The 17,719-nt window shown below is 46.3% G+C and overlaps 5 protein-coding genes across 6 annotated transcripts in view; 3 read left to right on the top strand and 2 right to left on the bottom strand.

The window, feature by feature from the left end:
- The window catches only part of LOC111138542 (histone H2B type 1-A), a 364,628-nt gene that overhangs the window by 233,735 nt on the left and 113,174 nt on the right, over positions 1-17,719 (top strand). The gene's annotated exons all lie outside the window — the stretch shown is intronic.
- Positions 1,669-2,079, top strand: LOC111138533 (histone H3.1). The gene has a single exon (XM_022490549.1). It carries the CDS (start codon positions 1,669-1,671, stop codon positions 2,077-2,079), a length of 411 nt encoding a protein of 136 aa, XP_022346257.1.
- On the top strand, positions 2,869-3,180 carry LOC111138557 (histone H4). The gene has a single exon (XM_022490575.1). The coding sequence runs from the start codon at positions 2,869-2,871 to the stop codon at positions 3,178-3,180; it is 312 nt and encodes a 103-aa protein (XP_022346283.1).
- Positions 8,882-17,719, bottom strand: part of LOC111162609 — a 207,498-nt gene continuing 198,660 nt past the window's right edge. The window contains exons 4-5 of the mRNA XM_022527121.1: positions 13,728-14,069; positions 8,882-9,196 (exon numbers count right to left, since the gene is read on the bottom strand). Of these exons, the coding sequence (XP_022382829.1) occupies positions 8,882-9,196; positions 13,728-14,069 (657 nt within the window). The remainder of the gene's footprint in view (positions 9,197-13,727; positions 14,070-17,719) is intronic.
- LOC111138539 (histone H2A type 1-D) lies at positions 15,052-15,444 on the bottom strand. Its single transcript, XM_022490555.1, has one exon. It carries the CDS (start codon positions 15,442-15,444, stop codon positions 15,052-15,054), a length of 393 nt encoding a protein of 130 aa, XP_022346263.1.

The following is a 17,719-nucleotide window of genomic DNA, read 5'->3' as shown; positions in this document are numbered from 1 at the left end:
TGGCGCGCTCTTCCCCTGCAGGGCAGCTCCCAACCCCGCCCACGAGGGGCGTTCGGGAGGCGCCGGCCGGACTCAACGCTCCCCTCCCTTGCGCCTCAGGGCGACAGCGAGAGGGCACGGCTCCCGTGACTTCTGCGGGAAACCCTCCTGTAACTTCTTTGTGGCTGTACGGGGCCTTTAGAAGCGTCAACAGGGCTCCAGTGATTCCCCAGTGCGAATCAAAGGAGAGAATAAAATGCTTTTTCCAGGGCCGCGCCCGGGAGCCCACACGCCCCTCCACAGGCTCGGGGACGTCGCCTGGGGGCCGAGAGAAGGCAGTGACGTCTCCTTCCCGCGCTGCGCTCCTGAAGTTCTCAAACAAGTCCGCGCGGCCTAAGTTACCCGAGCTTCCCGGTTTCCCCCCAATATCCGATGGCCCGAGTACTAGCTGGCGGCCTATACTGGGATGTTCCCACCAGCATCTTCACAACCACTCCCAGCTACTTCCCATTTTCCCGAGTCTGTGTTTTCAAACGCAACCTGTAATTTCTACCAATTTGTAAATAGAACAATCGGAACTGGGCGTTTGAAGGACACTCCATTACAACAGGTGTACGGCCTTCTTCCAAGATAAGCTTTCATAAGTGAACATCTGGAAATCAAACTTTTCTTAGTGTAATAAACGAGGACTCTAATTAAACGCAGCTTTTTAAAAGGAAACACTTGTTTCGGGGATTTCTTACCGTTCCAGCCTCCTGCGTATCCATTGGATTAAATAGGCTTCAAATAAAATATGAACGTTCCATCCAGATGAAGGATGCTAGATTTCTTACTGGCTGTTCAGTATAAAAGTACTCAACCAATGAAAAGGTAGAATCTGGCCTACCTACTCTTAGTACAAAACGGTCACATTTGGTGTTTTAAAACTCGAAAAATTTTAAGAACTATAAGGTTAGGTCTTGGCAATGAGAAGTTGGCCCTTCTTGTGTCTAGGAATCCTGTTGATTGCGCTGAGTACACGCCTGCTCCACAAAGTTCAGAGAGGTTGGTGCTGGAGAATTTAGTCACTGATCTTTTACATCTGGCAGAATATACTCTAGACCTGAGAAAATATAAGATTCAGAAAGCTCCAAGTTTAGAAGTCAACATTAATATTTAACAGAGGTGCCCCATTACTGGGAATATTTCTGTAAACTCCAGTGTAATTTTATTATGGTTGAGGTAGGATTCAAAGGAGTTCCTTCATGTAAGTATTATAAAGGGATCTCATTTTTGAAAAAGGTTTCAGAAACTTGTAATATGATAGGGGATTGTTGGGGTTATTGAATAGGGAGAATAAAGAGTACATTATCGGGGGCAATATTTCTCAAATTTCTCCCCCCAAACTACAGAAATATAGAGTTTTGAACTACAGTATCAACGAAGTAAATGTTTAGTTTTTTGAAAAGCACTGTATCCAGACTACGAAAATCAGATGTGAGAGGAACAAAAACCTGAAGAGACGGGATAACGTGGTAGCCAATGAAATTGCGCCGATGTTGGAAAGCTAAAAGATAGACCAATCAGCCTGTAACCTTATACGTCAGCATTTTCCTCATCCAATCACTACACTTTGCGTACTATAAATATTGGCAGGCATTCTGGCGCAGTGTATTCGTGAGAGTTTGGCGTGTTTCTGTGGTTATTATCATGGCTCGCACGAAGCAGACGGCGCGCAAGTCGACCGGCGGCAAGGCCCCGCGCAAGCAGCTGGCCACCAAGGCGGCCCGCAAGAGCGCGCCGGCCACGGGCGGCGTGAAGAAGCCGCACCGCTACCGGCCCGGCACGGTGGCCCTGCGCGAGATCCGGCGCTACCAGAAGTCCACCGAGCTGCTGATCCGCAAGCTGCCGTTCCAGCGGCTGGTGCGCGAGATCGCGCAGGACTTCAAGACCGACCTGCGCTTCCAGAGCTCGGCCGTCATGGCGCTGCAGGAGGCGTGCGAGGCCTACCTGGTGGGGCTCTTCGAGGACACCAACCTCTGCGCCATCCACGCCAAGCGCGTCACCATCATGCCCAAGGACATCCAGCTGGCGCGCCGCATCCGCGGCGAGAGGGCATAAGACGCTACTGGGTTGTTTTTTTAAAACTTCAGCCAAAGGCTCTTTTCAGAGCCACCCACGTTTTCAAGTAAAGTGGCTGTAAACTACCCACGAAACCGTTGACTGAGTAGCTATGCACTTAGAAAAGAAAGGATATCGGTTGGCAACACTAGAGTGGGCTACAGATCCTTATTTCTGTGTAAACACGCCCTGTGTATGCGAACAAAAAAAGCCCTTTACAAGGTTAGAAGATACTGTTCACCGAGGTCCTAAGGAAGCGTCAGCGTTTCAAGAGGAGCATGAAACAGTTGGCTATTTGAAGGGCATTAAATGGGGCCTCCTGAGCATTTCTAAAACGAACAGGAATAGAAGAGTTTCATCACAGGTATTAAAAGTGAAACATGAAAGAAATCTGGTTTATCACTAAGCTACTCAATTTATATTTCTTTGACCTTGATATTTTTGCCATTACTGAAATTACTGCAAAACAAGCATTTTTATATAAGTATTCTATTAGACTATTTTTGGAATCATACATGAGTTTACCATAAACCCAGTTCGTTAGAACAAGGTAGTCCAGTTATGGGAGTAAAGACCAATGGTCAAGCTGCGTTCTGCACCCGCCCTCTCGGAGTTTCTGGGGCTTGGAGGCGGGACTAAGGGAGGGGACTGCTGGCGTCACATTTCCCGCCTGCGCTCTTTCCATTCTCTACATCTGCAGGGGGTGGGGTTGGGAGGGGGGACGTCGTTATATAAGGACCAGCTCTCGTTTGCTTTGTCACTTGCTGTGGGTTTGCTTTTCTGAAAGCCATGTCTGGTCGCGGCAAGGGCGGCAAGGGCCTGGGCAAGGGGGGCGCCAAGCGCCACCGCAAGGTGCTGCGCGACAACATCCAGGGCATCACCAAGCCCGCCATCCGGCGGCTGGCCCGGCGCGGCGGCGTCAAGCGCATCTCCGGCCTCATCTACGAGGAGACCCGCGGGGTGCTCAAGGTGTTCCTGGAGAACGTGATCCGCGACGCCGTCACCTACACGGAGCACGCCAAGCGCAAGACGGTCACGGCCATGGACGTGGTCTACGCGCTCAAGCGCCAGGGCCGCACCCTCTACGGCTTCGGGGGCTAAGCTCTGATTCCACTACCAGGAAATTGCATTTCGCCATCAAAGGCCCTTTTCAGGGCCACCCAAACGTTCAGAAAAAGAGCTGACCTGATACACTCCACTGGCTAAAATTAACAGTTGAGATTTAATGACCGAATTCTGTAGGATTGCAGGATTTTTAAAAATAAAACTCCGTGCAATATCCCGATTACACCAAAGGGACTCCCTTAGCTGAGCCGTACTTATCTGCTCCTCTGTCCTCGACACTGCCCGCATTACAAGTAAGGAAGGGATGATACTCCCAACTCAAGAGTGGGGGGAACCAAGTAGAGCAAGGAACTTGCAAGGATTTCTAGGAACAAAGAGGAACATTGTCCAATCAGCAAGTCCCATCCGTGTTCGTCAACCAATCAGAACTGATGATCTCATGCGCCACCTCACCGCCCCCCCCCAACTCCCAGGCTAGCCAGACTGGGGGATGGGAAGGTTGGCCAGAAACCCCAAAGCCCTGGGTAAGGAATTTGTGAGGTTTATCATTTTGTGCATTATGAAGTAGATTCAGACCTGCAAGGGTCCTTCAATCGGGTCTCGAGAACAGTAGAGGTTTCACCACTAACAAACTCCAAAAAACAGTCTTTGGAAACGGGCAGGGGAGAAACCAGATTCAGGCTGCCAGAAAACCGGGGGCACTGGATTCAGGGGAAAGTAACATCTGGTTTATGGGGGAAAGTGCCTCTTTCACTGTCAGCAGAGCCCGTCTGAGTTCGCCATACTTTTCCTCCCTTCACAGAGAAATGGAAATTAGGGCGGCTAATTTGGAATGAATTTTATGGTGCATAAACTATATTTCAATAAAACTGAGCGAGTGCGACAGAGCCTGCGAGCTGACTGCAAGCTCAGTATGTCAGCTTCAGCCGGTGTCTCTCCTAGCTTTTGGGGGCCCCCTTTCCACCTGATAACTGTCCTCCAAGATTTCTTGGGGAATGATAAAAGTACGTAGTCTGGTCTAATTTAAACTGACAATGAGGAGAATTCACAGCTGCATCCTGGATAGCCAGAGGAGCAAAATGGGCCTGGTTGGGAGAGCGGTCATTTTATGTTCTCCCTAGCTGGTGTTCCTTCAGGAGATATTTATTGACCTCATGTAATGTGCCAGATACTCTTATAGGCAGTGGGGTACCTCTGTAAGCAAATCAAACAGAATTCCCCGTTGTGGATCCAGAGTATATGTAGAGAGGTGTGTGGATACAGATTTTCTATGGGAGAGGGGAGAGCTACTTGTACTTGCTACAATAGACAGGACTAGCTTCTGTGATGGCAGGCCTGGAATCTTTATTAACAGCCTTGTAGATAGTACCATGCCCATTTTAGTCATGCTCACTGCCCTGGGGGAAAGCCTCTGAGCCCTCTTCAGCCTTAACACTCATGAAGGCCTTTTCAGAACAAAGGTAACGCGGCCTATCTGCCACTTAGCATCATTCCTCAGATCTAGAGGAAAAACTGCCATACGGATTGATTCGGGCAGAGGTAAATCAAGGAACAGTACATAGAGAATCAATTGTGGCAACACTCTGGTGGGCCTAGGGTCTTACGTAGAAAATTCATGCACGCATTCTTTCAGCTGATGAGGTTCAGGACATGCGATCCCCTAATAAGCCACCTTGGCATATTAAATATGTTAAACTCAAGGAGATTAAGCTTCAGAAGCAGGAAATTCACCCAGACATTCCCTCTGCCCCACATCAACCCCCACTTCTTTCTTTTTCCAAGAAACCAAAGATAAATCTTTTATCTGAAAGGTACCCTCCTGTATCAGGAGGAAGAAAAACATCCTTATCACCAGAGATGAGGAACTCAGGGCTGAGAAGTCTCTAAGAACAAACCTTGTTACTTCTTTACCATTTACTACTTCTAGTCCAAAGCGCTTTGTCTTTTCACTTCTTCAGAAAGGTATTCTTTGTCTAACAGATATAAAAGAGCTTCCTGCTCTGTTCATTTCCTTGAACCTCATATCTCTGTGGGGGCTCCTGTACATATGCACATAATTTAATTTGGTTTTCTCCTGTTACCCTTTTTATTACAGGGAGACCTCAGTTAAGAATTTAGAAGGGTAGAAGGAAAAATACTTTTCCTCTCCCCACACAACAGGCCTTCAGAGACTACCTATTACCCTGCTCTCAAAGAATTATATTCCAGTTGTGGGAGACAGAACAATTAAACATATACTGATACATGTGGGGATGCATATACTATTTTAAAGAATGAGCAGAAAGGGGTATTACTTTACATAGGGTGGTCTGGAAAGTTCTCTTTCATAAGAGGGTGTTTGAGCAGAGACCTGAATGAAATGAAGTCTGCAGCCATCCAGGGACCGGTAGCAGAATATACCACACAAAAACTGACTCGGCCCTAAAGATCAAAGGCACTTGAAAAACAACAGGTGCCAGAAGGCACACTGACCTCTCCTTTTTCTTCCTGAAAGCAGGAGAGAAATTCCCCATATGGAAGATGTCACCCTTATATGACAAGGAAAGTAACATTTTTCTCACCTTGGGTGAGAGGTTGAGGCCAGGAGAAATCTGTACAAACAAACCTTGTAGACTAACCCTTATCTTCCTAGTTACTTTCCCACAACTCACTATCCTAGCCCCAGCCTCCTCGCCTTGTTGTGTTTTCAGTTTCCTACGCTTTGTCCAGCTCAGTACAGAAGTGTTCAACTCTAACTGCTTCTTTGGGTCTTCATTTCCTTAGGAGTGCACCTTTGTCATGGAAAGCATATTGGCATACAATAATGTCTCTCTCTACATATAAATAAATATATATGTATTTATATAAATGTAAACGAATCGTATGCTTTTCTGTTAGTTTGTTTTATGTCATTTTAATTCTTAGGGCAGAAGTAAAATCCTCCCCATGTACCAAAATAAGATACTTCTAGGAAGACAGAGAAATACATACCAGGGCTCTGAGACTGCAACATGCTTGGTCTGTTCTGCAAACAGCAAAAAGGTCAGTGAAGACAAAGAAATGTGACAGCAAGTGAGATCAGAGGGTGGCCAGGGCCCAGAGCATGTAAAGCCATCTAGGCAGGGTGACAAACTCACCCTGTCTGCCTGGGACTTTCTCCAAGTTGTAGCATTGAACGTCCCACATCCCCAGCAACCCCTCAAACTCAGACAAACTGGAATTATTGGCTACCCTCCTTATAGGCTGGGATGAAGAGGGAAAATCACTGGAATGTTCTGAGGGTGAAACAATTTTTGAAATGATCACCCTTGTTGCTGGGTTGAGAAAAAAAACTAGCCATCAAAAGTGGAAATAGAAAGACTAGTTAGGAGTCATTATGGTCATCTGGACAATAGGTAAGTGTGGCTTGCCCTGAAGTAGCAGCACAGGATGTAGTGAAAGGTGCTTTCATTGATTTGTAACAGAGATGACTGGGTTGGATGAAAATTGTAAGACAAAGAGCTCCAACAGGACTGCAAGATTCCTGAGCTGAGCCCCTGCAAGAATGGAGTTCCATTTATTGAGGTGGGGAACACTGGAGAAAGAACAGATTTGCTGTTTATGTGTTAAGATATCCAATTTGGACAAATCAAGTTTGAGATGTCCATTAGACACTCAAGTAGATATATCAAATATGCAACTGGATATGTGGCAAGCTTCATTATGAAACTTGAAGTGGGTGAAAGGAAACAGAAAAGTTTAGAGGTGATTAAAGTCTAAAACAGCCGTTGTTTCTAAAAACAGCCATTGGGACTGAGAAACATACAGAGGCTGACACAATCATAGGCCTTGTCAGTAGAGCCTGACCTGGCACTTAGGGCTAGGTCATGGAGTTTTCCTGTTGAGCGGAAACCATTACACAGAACACAGAACATATCAATAGTGAGACCAAGATCAGAGAAGGGGCCCAAGAAGTGAGCCATAGGTACTTGAACACGTACTGGAATAGACTTTCCCTTTTCTTTAGTAGGGCTGTATAGTATTTCATTTGTTATGGGCTGTTTGTATTCCTCACCTATTCACATGTTGACATTTTAATCCCCTATATGATGGTGTTAGGAGTTCTGGCCCTTCAGTAGTGATTAGGCCCCGAGAATGGAGCATTCATGAATGTAATTAGTGCCTTTCATAAATAAAAGAGTTCAGAAAGCTCTCTGGCCCTCCCTCTGCCATATGAGGACACAGCAAAACAAGTCTACGAACCAGGAACTGGGGGCTCACCAGACACCAAATCTTGTCTGAAACTGCCAGTGCCTTAATCTTGGACTCCCAGACTTGAGAAATCAGTTTGTTGTTTAAGCCAGTCTATGGCATTTTCCTTATAGCAGCCTGAACTAAGACAGGGTTTCTGGTGACAATTTACATTTCTACTCATTTACTATTACACTGTTATTGCAATAAATGGTGTTTGAATTCTTACTGATGGGATACAGACTCATTTATAGGCTGTTGATTCCCAAGTTTTCTTCTAAACCAGACCTCTCACTTGAACTCGAGAATCTGTTCCAACTGCCTATTCGGTATTTTGTGTCGGAGAGACATATTAGAGTAACTTGCTTTAAGCAGTCGTCAATATATTTCTCAAGAATTAAATCAAAGATGCTATTCACGTGCCTGATTTATCAATGAGGGCATACTAAAAAACACTTTATTTTTTAAGTTTAGGGTTTTGAATGAGGCTTTCAAGAATGCTCAAAAAGTGTTTTGAGGGGCACCGGGGTGGCTCAGTCGGTTAAGTGTTTGCTTGCGGCTCACGTGAACCCTAAAACCTTACCATGTACAGGAGGCGGAAGAGGAGCTGGGCGGAGGGACGAAGGCGGAAGGTGCAAGACAGTCGCCTGAGAGCCGGTGACCTCAAAGGACGGAGCTCCTCCGTCAAGCCCTCAAAGTGGGGCCCTGCCGGAGACCCTAGGGGGTCCGAGTAGCAGAGACCTGAATCCGAACAGACCCCCTTCGTCCACTAAATGGCACTTTCCAGACCCCGCTTAGGCAGGGGCGGGGGGAGGGCCTGGGGCTCGAGAATGGCGAGCCCCTAGAAACCTGCGACCCCCCGGCTGCGGCCTCACAGGTTCCAGATCCGGGGCACCGGCGGCGGCCCGCAGGGACCTGACGACAGGGGACGCTCCGCTCTCCTCACACCGACCAGGGAGGCGACACGCTAGGAGCGAACGTTCGGCGTCTCTTCGGTCGCGCATTTTAACCCACCTGGCTGCCTCTGAGGCGGAGGCGGCCTCTCCCAAAAAGACAGGTATTTGCCAAAACTTCCCAGCGAGCGAGCTGGGCGGCCGCTTAATCCCTGCCGCCACCCGAATCCCTCCGGACATAAGGCATGGGTCGTCGTTTCACTCCTTCACACCGGCAACAGGCCGCAAACCCGCGGGAAGAGCGGAGGTCCGGCCCCGCATCTCTCCCGGGAGGCCCCGGGCCCGCGTCGCCTCTCCATTGGCCTCCCTCAGGCAACCCCTGGTCCTAATTGGCACGAACCCCGCGCCGCGCGGCCAGCTCATTGGTCGAGCTAGCATCCGGCGGCCAATGCTCCGCCCAGGCTCCTTTACACCAGAATCCAGCACCCCAAGCACTGTGAAAACGCAGTAACTGAAAAACTAAAGACAAAACAAAACAAAAAAAAAAAAAGCGGACAGCCCTTCTAGAGATAAAGTGGGCGGCCCTGAAAAGGGCCTTTAGAGAGCTTTGGGGAGTAAATGAAACCGGGGAAAATTTAACCACCGAAGCCATAGAGAGTGCGGCCCTGGCGCTTGAGCGCGTAGACCACGTCCATGGCCGTGACCGTCTTGCGCTTGGCGTGCTCCGTGTAGGTGACGGCGTCGCGGATCACGTTCTCCAGGAACACCTTGAGCACCCCGCGGGTCTCCTCGTAGATGAGGCCGGAGATGCGCTTGACACCGCCGCGCCGGGCCAGCCGGCGGATGGCGGGCTTGGTGATGCCCTGGATGTTGTCGCGCAGCACCTTGCGGTGGCGCTTGGCGCCCCCCTTGCCCAGGCCCTTCCCGCCCTTACCACGGCCAGACATGATCTAAACACTCTGTACGACTTGCACACAGCGATGGCCCTTTTCGTTCGTCAGCGCTAATTATAAGCAGAAGTCGGACCTCGTTGAAGACTGACACCGCGGGCGGGCCCCTAGGCCCCGCCCCCACCCCGGCTCCCCGGCTCCTCCCATCTCTGGGCGGAGCTCCTAGGACTGTGTGCTGGAGGGAGCAAGGTCGCGTGGAAGGGCTGGCTTCTCCTGAGCCGGTTCGTACTGGTGTCTGCAGGAATCTCCCCCATGAGAACGTTACTAGGGGCTTCTAGTTTACAACAAAGTACTGTCCTCTCTCATTCAGAAGGGGAATGATTGTTGGCTGGGAAGGGAACCCTAAGATGTCACCCCAAAACAGGAGTGTTGGAGTTCAGGACATACTGTCTCAAAATAGGCCTCTTTGGTATGGAGGGTAGCAGAAGACGCTCCCCCACCCCCCAACCAAATGCGCCACTTTGGCATAAGGATTATATGCAAGCAGATTATTTTTAAGAAACACCGACACGGTAGAATCTCTAAAATCTTCCTAACGGGGCATTTTAACATTTATGAAGATCTCAACCTCTAAGAGTCTCCCTCTCTGCACCAGGAAGAGAAGGATGACTAAATCACCAGACATTCCTGTCCTTGGGAAAGCCCCAGCTTAATTTGGCATCACAACCTTGTTTCCCATCCTTTTCCCGCCAACCCCAGACTGGCTCCCTGGGCACTCCCTTCCCACACCAACATCTGTTAGCGGAAGGTGTTCTTTCCAGGGGTGGCTGGGGCCTCTTCGGGGAGTTCCACTCAGTTCTTCAGAGCATCTCCCATGTACACACGAGGGGTCCATGTCATTAAACTTCTTTTTGTTTTTCTCGTTGATCTTTTTTTTATAGGGACTCAACTAAGCATTCAGAAGAGTAGAGGAAGTTATTTTCCCTCTTTTACAGATGTGTAACCTTGTAATTTTGCCTTCGTTTTCTTCATCTGTAAAGGTGGAGTGATGATGATACTACTCATGGAGCTTTTGTGAAGATTTAAGTTAGCTAATGTAAGCAAAGGGCTAGAACAGAGATTGGCGCAAAGAAGTCCTACGTAAATGTGCCCAATTTTTAGCTGGTATTATTACTTAAAGAATCTGTCTGGAGTTGGGAGATTGCCCTGAGCTCTCATTTTTAAGCTTTTACTCCTAACACAATATAGACAACACAGACACATATATAATAGTGAAGATTTTTTTGTTTTTTTAAATCACAACATTCAATAAAGTATAAAGCATTGATGAATTGCGTTTTTTGGTTTTGTCTTCTATTAAAGTATAGCTGACATACAATATCACCCTGGTTTTAGGCGTACAGCATAGCGAGCTGACGGTTCTATACATTAGGAAATGCCCATCACCATGTGTTACCATCTGTTACCACACAAAGCCATTATAATATGATCGTATTCCCTCTGCTGTACATTGCATGCCTGTGACTTATTTGTTGTATAACTGCAAGTTTGTACCTCTTAATCACCTTCACCTATTTTGCTTCTTACCCTGCACCCCCACAACTACTCATTTGTTATCTATATCTCTGTTTTGTTTTTTTGATTGCACATATAAGTGAAATCATATGGTATTTGACTTTATCAGATTTATCTGGCATATACCCTCGAAGCCCATCCATATGAATAATAAGATTTCATCCTTTTTCATGCTAATATTCCACTGTATATACAGTTGACCCTTGAAAAACGCAGGGGTTGGGATACTGACCTGTACACAGTTGAAAATCCACATATAACTTTTGACTCCCCCACCCACAAAACTACCAATACCATACTGTTGATTAGAAGCCTTACTGATAACATAAAGTCTATTAAAACATATTCTGCATATGTACTATATGTTGTATTATTATAAACCAGAGAAAAGAAAATACTATCAAGAAAATCACAGGGAAGAGAAAAACATTTACAGTAGTGTATTATATTTGTTGAAAAAAGAATCTGCAAGTAAGTGGGCTCACCCAGTTCAAACCTGTGTTGTTTAAGAGTCAACTCTATATACCACATCTTCTTTATCCACTCATCTATTGATTGACAGACTGTTTTGTTTTTCATACATAGCATGTTAATTAAGGTTGTCTAAATATATTCCTTTGTGCCCTTTCCAAGCATATATTGACAACGTCTGCTTTCTGTTTCTGTTTAAGGTTGTCTAAATATTCAGTTAAGAGATTTGAACATTCCAGACATGCAGTTCAAATCTCTTAACTGATTTCCCACTGTTGTGTTAAGTCTCCCTAAAACACTCATTGATTAGTAAGTCACTTCTTCTGGGATGACTGGAAGGGCTACTACTAAATTTTTTATTCTGAAAAATGCACCCTGACTTTGGCTTCCTCCTCTTTTCTGAAAGACTATAACAAGCCAAAAGTGGTTCTAGACATCAACAACATTACCTGCAAACTTTAGCCTGTGTGGTCATATCACGCCTTGGTGCCTGGGTGACTGAGGACCTTCCAACAGCCATTTGAAAGATACAATCTGTGTGTTAAACACCCCCTTTTTCCCCTCCAGCATGACCATAGTCACTCTGCTAATCCAAAGTAATAAATGCTTAAAGCACTGATGTTAAAAGACTGGCACTACATTTGGTCCAATATGTTCAGTAAATTTTTTACAAATGTGAATTTCTTCCATTCTTTGTTTTTCAAATACCTGCTGAAGTTTTCTTTCCAAACAGCAACAAAGTAATGCCAAGTGAAAGGGAAGTTTAGAAGCTAAAGTTTGCATTTTTATTTCAATTAAAAAAAAAAAAAAAAATCAGCGGTGCCAGAGTGTCTCAGTGGGTTAAGTCTCTGCCTTCAGCTCAGGTCATGATCTCAGGGTCCTGGGATCAAGCCCCACATTAGGCAATCTGCCTGTTTCCCCCTCTCTCTCTGCCTGCCTCTCTGCCTATGTGTGATCTCTCTCTCTGTGTCAAATTAAAAAAATAATAAAGTCTTTTAAAAAAAATCTGAGAATAAAAGGGAAAATAATACATAGCTCAGAAAAATTAATGGCATTTATACAGTGCACTGTGTTCAAAAATCAACTCCTATTATCCCAATAACATTTCTGAGGTGGGTAGTACTAGCCCCATTTTTCTGATAATGGAGAAATCAATTTGTGAAAAGGACATATTAAATAGTAAACTGGAATTTGAATGCTGGCAATCTATCACCCAAATGCTGCTCTGGGCCGCCAGCTTCCAAAGGACTCTTGGACAGAGTAACAAGGTTGGATTCTAAGATGGTGCTAACCTTACTTTCCTAGACACTGGGCAATTACTCTATTGAGGAGCTCATGTAAATGAAGACACAGCCAAAATCCTTGATCCTTGGCCAGGAAAGGGGTGACAGGTGGTGGGAAGCACGGTCTGAGCCACTGTCCCCTGGCCATCTAACCATCCGACAGTAATGGGTACTTTCACTTTTTAAAAGCGATCCTCTCAAGCCCTATACCTAAAACACCCTTTATGTAACAGATACATAAAATAATAGGGGAAAAATAAAAAAACAATGCATATAAAACCCAGCACAGCTATAAAACCCGATACTTGGGACTTCATCTGGGGCCCAGAGCTAGAGAGCAAAGTCACCCCTGGTTTAAGCCAAAGGCATTGGTGCCTCTGACAGTTCCTTTATATGTATAGAAAAGGTGTGTGCCAGAGTTGTATGGATAAATCTGGAAAAATAGAATGTTAAAAATTCAACACAGTGACACACACACACATTCACAGAAATGTCCAGCCTTATCATCTTTAAAATGCAAATATGTTGTAAAGCAAAAGAGCTTTATTAAAGTCCTGGAATGTAAATAAATCCAAGTAAACCACACAATTCAAGTTTAATCTTCTATTTTGTCTATTGTTAAGAGCTGCCCACATAACTTAGCATCAGCTCCCATCTCAGACATAGGCCCAGAATTTTAGGTATTAAGAGCTAAGGTGTAGAAAACAAGCAAAGCTTTTGGAATTTGATGGCTAACTGGAAAAGAACCTACAGCCAAGAATCGTGAAAAGAAATTGTGGCTAGCCCTAGAATAAAGCAATACAACCAATCACAAGCAGCGCCACAAATGACATATTAAGCAACAAAAGGACTGATAAATTATGCTTTATCAACTGATTAACAAGATGAAAGTAGCCATAACACACAGACAGCTGGGTTTTTACTTCGGTTGAAAGAAAATTTAGGTTATATTATTAACTTAAGACGTAGAAAGGTTCTAAGACTACACTGGGTAAACGTACTATTTTGCCTGTTCCGTTGTTGAACCTGATCACTCCGTCGTCAGAGATGCTGATGACCAGGTTAGCGAGGATTCCAGTTCGGCATGTCAGGGTCAGTTAGCGCCCAAACGATCACAGCTACTTTTGTTGAGCTAATTGGGTGGCTCTGAAAAGAGCCTTTGGGTTTAAAGTTGGCGCTCTCCTTGCAGAGACTTAAGCCCTCTCGCCGCGGATGCGGCGCGCCAGCTGGATGTCCTTGGGCATGATGGTGACGCGCTTGGCGTGGATGGCGCAGAGGTTGGTGTCCTCGAAGAGCCCCACCAGGTAGGCCTCGCACGCCTCCTGCAGCGCCATGACGGCCGAGCTCTGGAAGCGCAGGTCGGTCTTGAAGTCCTGCGCGATCTCGCGCACCAGCCGCTGGAACGGCAGCTTGCGGATCAGCAGCTCGGTGGACTTCTGGTAGCGCCGGATCTCGCGCAGGGCCACCGTGCCGGGCCGGTAGCGGTGCGGCTTCTTCACGCCGCCCGTGGCCGGCGCGCTCTTGCGGGCCGCCTTGGTGGCCAGCTGCTTGCGCGGGGCCTTGCCGCCGGTCGACTTGCGCGCCGTCTGCTTCGTGCGAGCCATCTCTAAAGAGGGCGGAGAGTGTCTTCACCGAAGCCGGTAAAGGGCTCACAGCCCTCCCCCTTTTATACAGCCAGACCAGCAACCATTGGACCCACGAATATTCAAAAGTTCCCGCGCCCTCCCCCGATTGGCCCAGCCCCGTGAGCGGTGCCCGGATTAAGAGCGGCTTTCGGGTTGGTGAATGACTCCTAAACCCTGCCCTTCACGGTAGCTACTCTGACGTCATTTATTTACGCTTTCCATTCTTATATCCACTGTGGACAAAAATCTTGTAACGAGAGCTTCAGAGATTTTGAAATGTCAGGTAATCAAGCAAAGCAACATAGGAATTTCCAACGGATCTTTTCTTAGAGAAACCATCAAGATAATTTACAGGTGCTCAGGGAAATATACAAATGCGCTGCATCTACAATTAAGGTGAAAATTTTCTTGGGTCTGGCACAAATACTGTGGAAAATTGGGAAAATGGTCTTTACTCACAAGCACTATCACCGACCTGTGAGTTACTCTCAGATGTTTCGGCAAATGTGCAGCGTTTTCATCAGCTTGGATCTAGATGGAGAATGTGGGTATCCTTCAACAAATGTTTTAATTAGAACCTAATATCCCAGCTCTTTTCACTTATTTTTTTGCAAAATGTGAAGCTATTGCTCTTGCGATAAACTTTGAAAGTTCATCTGCACAATAGGGCCTGTTTAACGCACGTATTGCCAAACACGGCCAATACCGTGACCCACACTTACACTAAATTCACGTGTGGCTTTTACCTCCAAGCGAGTATTACTATTTTTTATGGGGCACGGGGTAATGCTTTCTGGGAGTTAATCGCGACACTTCACTTTGGTTTTAAACGCTCGTCAGAATTCAAAGCAGGACAGCTCTTTCAAAAGAAAGGGTGGGTGGCTCTTAAAAGAGCCTTTGTTGTTAGGTTAACTCTTTCTTGATTAGGAAAAAGTCCGTGTTAGAAACAACGGTCAGTCTTTTACTTCCCCTTGGCCTTGTGGTGGCTCTCGGTCTTTTTGGGCAGCAGCACGGCCTGGATGTTGGGCAGCACGCCACCCTGCGCGATGGTGACCTTGCCCAGCAGCTTGTTGAGCTCCTCGTCATTGCGGATGGCCAGCTGCAAGTGGCGCGGGATGATGCGCGTCTTCTTGTTGTCGCGCGCCGCGTTGCCCGCCAGCTCCAGGATCTCGGCCGTCAGGTACTCGAGCACGGCCGCCAGGTACACGGGCGCGCCGGCCCCGACCCGCTCCGAGTAGTTGCCCTTGCGGAGCAGGCGGTGCACGCGGCCCACCGGGAACTGCAGGCCCGCCCGCGACGAGCGCGTCTTGGCCTTGGCGCGCGCCTTACCGCCCTGCTTCCCGCGTCCAGACATGACTGATAAAACAAGCAAACGCCTTCAAAAGAAAACGCAAGAATAGAAACAGAGCGTGAGCAAGAGAAGTATTTATACTAACAGGAGGTAGGCTGTTTTCAAGTCTCCTATTGGCTATTTTCAATTAACCAATGAAAAAGCAGAACCAGCATCCCTCATTTACATACACTCTCCCATCTCGCGGGAGGTTTTTGAATGCTTCAGTGTAATCCGGTATGAAGAACTTTTATTTTAATACTAATAATTGAACAATTTGGTTTTTTCAATAATACTATTTCAAAATACAATTAGAAGCAGAAGTCATTGTCCTCATTGCTCCGTCTTTTCGCTGTTTGTCCTTGTCCAAGGTTGTGACTAATTGTGGAATGGAATAAACAGAAAAATTTCTAAATAGGTAACATTTAAGAAGTATATCTATGCCAGCAATTGCTTTAACGCTTTGAACCTCACAACTGAAAAGAAAAAAAGGAACAAAATAATTCTTTGGGACCACTTGAGTGGTGCAGTCGGTTAAGCATAGGACTCTTGGTTTAGACCCTGGTCCTGATCTCAGTGTTGTGCGTTTGAGCCACGGGGAGCCCCAGCATGGACCTTTGTTCTCAGGGCGGGGTTGGCTTGAGATTCTCTTTCCCTCTGTCCTCCCGGACCCTTGCGTGCTTGCTCTCAAATAAGTAAATAAATCTTAAAAAAAAAAAAAAATCTTTGTCAGAGCCCAAGTCTTAAAATATCTGAACAATGAAACCTAAAGGCAAGAACTGGACCAATCAGCCTTTGCCCTGGGACAGCCAAGTTTTCTGCTTCAGCCTTTATCTAAACATGAGGCGTTAGAGGACCAACCACCCTCAAGGTATATAGAGTACTGTTGTCACTTTAGAGACCAGAAGACTTAGAGACAGTTTGTTTGTTTGACCTTGTGCAGGCTCAGGCTGAGTTAATAAGAGGGAGGACTCCAAACTCTTGACTGGGAGTCATCTTTCCCAGTGCCATTTCCAATTCTCCCGCCTTCTCTCTTTTCTCATTTGGCTACAACACAAAGGATTCTAATAGGTTCAGGAAACTCCTCTGTCATCAAGAGAGATTGCCAGGAGAAATGTTGCTGTTTTTCCTTTTACTGTCCATGAGACAAACTAGACGGGGCCCAGATGGAGGTGAATAATTATTTCAGGAATTTTTGCAGGCTCAAGCCTAAATGGCTTCTGATTACCAAACAGGATGGTAAAAGACAAGAGAAGAGCCTATGTGACTCTGAAAAGTAATATGGAGAACAGATATTGGTGAAGGAGATGATGAGGGTAAATTCTTCCATAAAAATATCAGAAGAAAAGTAGCTGTCTCCAGTAACCCCTCTTCCTTCTTCTTTGAGCCAGGGGAGGGACAGAGAAGAAGACTCACCACTAAGCAGGGAGTCTGACACGGGTTTCAAACCCAGACTCAAGAATCATGACCGGAGCTGAAGGCAGATGGTTAACTGAACCACCCAGAGGCCCAAGAATCCCTCATTTTAAAATAGAAGTTAACAATGACAACAGATCTTGAAAGACAGCTCAAGTTGACTTGATCTAGATCTGTACATTATTTATCTGACAAAAATTTTTTTAAAGATTTTATTTATTTGTGTGAGAGAGAGTGAAAGTCCTAACAAGGGAAGGGATTGGAGTCCGGGGAGAGGGACAAGCGGACTTCACCCTGAGCAGGGAGCCCAATTTGGGGCTCGATCCCAGGACCCTGAGACCATGACCTGAGCCAAAACCAACACTCCGATGCTCAACAGACTGAGGCACCCAGGAGCCCCTCATCTAAGAGAATTCTAATAAAACCAGGTTTTTTTCCAGTACTTCAAAAGCCACTTAAAAAAAAAAAAAAGAATGATTATATCCAATTTTGTTTCTTATCTCATAAGTATAAATGTCTATTGAATCCCCAGGATGTGTTCTTTGTGGCAGTATGTTTGAAAATAGTAGCTGGAGGGGCGCCTGGGTGGCTCAGTGGGTTAAAGCCTCTGCCTTCGGCTCAGGTCATGATCCCAGGGTCCTGGGATCAAGCCCCACATCGGGCTCTCTGCTCAGCAGGGAGCCTGCTTCCCCCTCTCTCTCTGCCTGCCTCTCTGCCTACTTGTGATCTCTCTCTGTCAAATAAATAAATAAAATCTTTAAAAAAAATAGTAGCTGGAAACCTTGCTTACATCACACAGAAACAACATATTAAAATTATTTCAAAAGCATAAAACCTTCTGTTTCTGGACCACAGTGAAGTACACACACTTATCTCTATTCTT

Source organism: Enhydra lutris, unplaced genomic scaffold (assembly GCF_002288905.1).
Source record: "Enhydra lutris kenyoni isolate GAN:26980312 unplaced genomic scaffold, ASM228890v2 scaffoldscaffold93, whole genome shotgun sequence".
NCBI lineage: Eukaryota > Metazoa > Chordata > Mammalia > Carnivora > Mustelidae > Enhydra > Enhydra lutris.
Note: the sequence above shows the minus strand (reverse complement) of the source record. Positions and strands in the feature narration are given on the sequence as shown.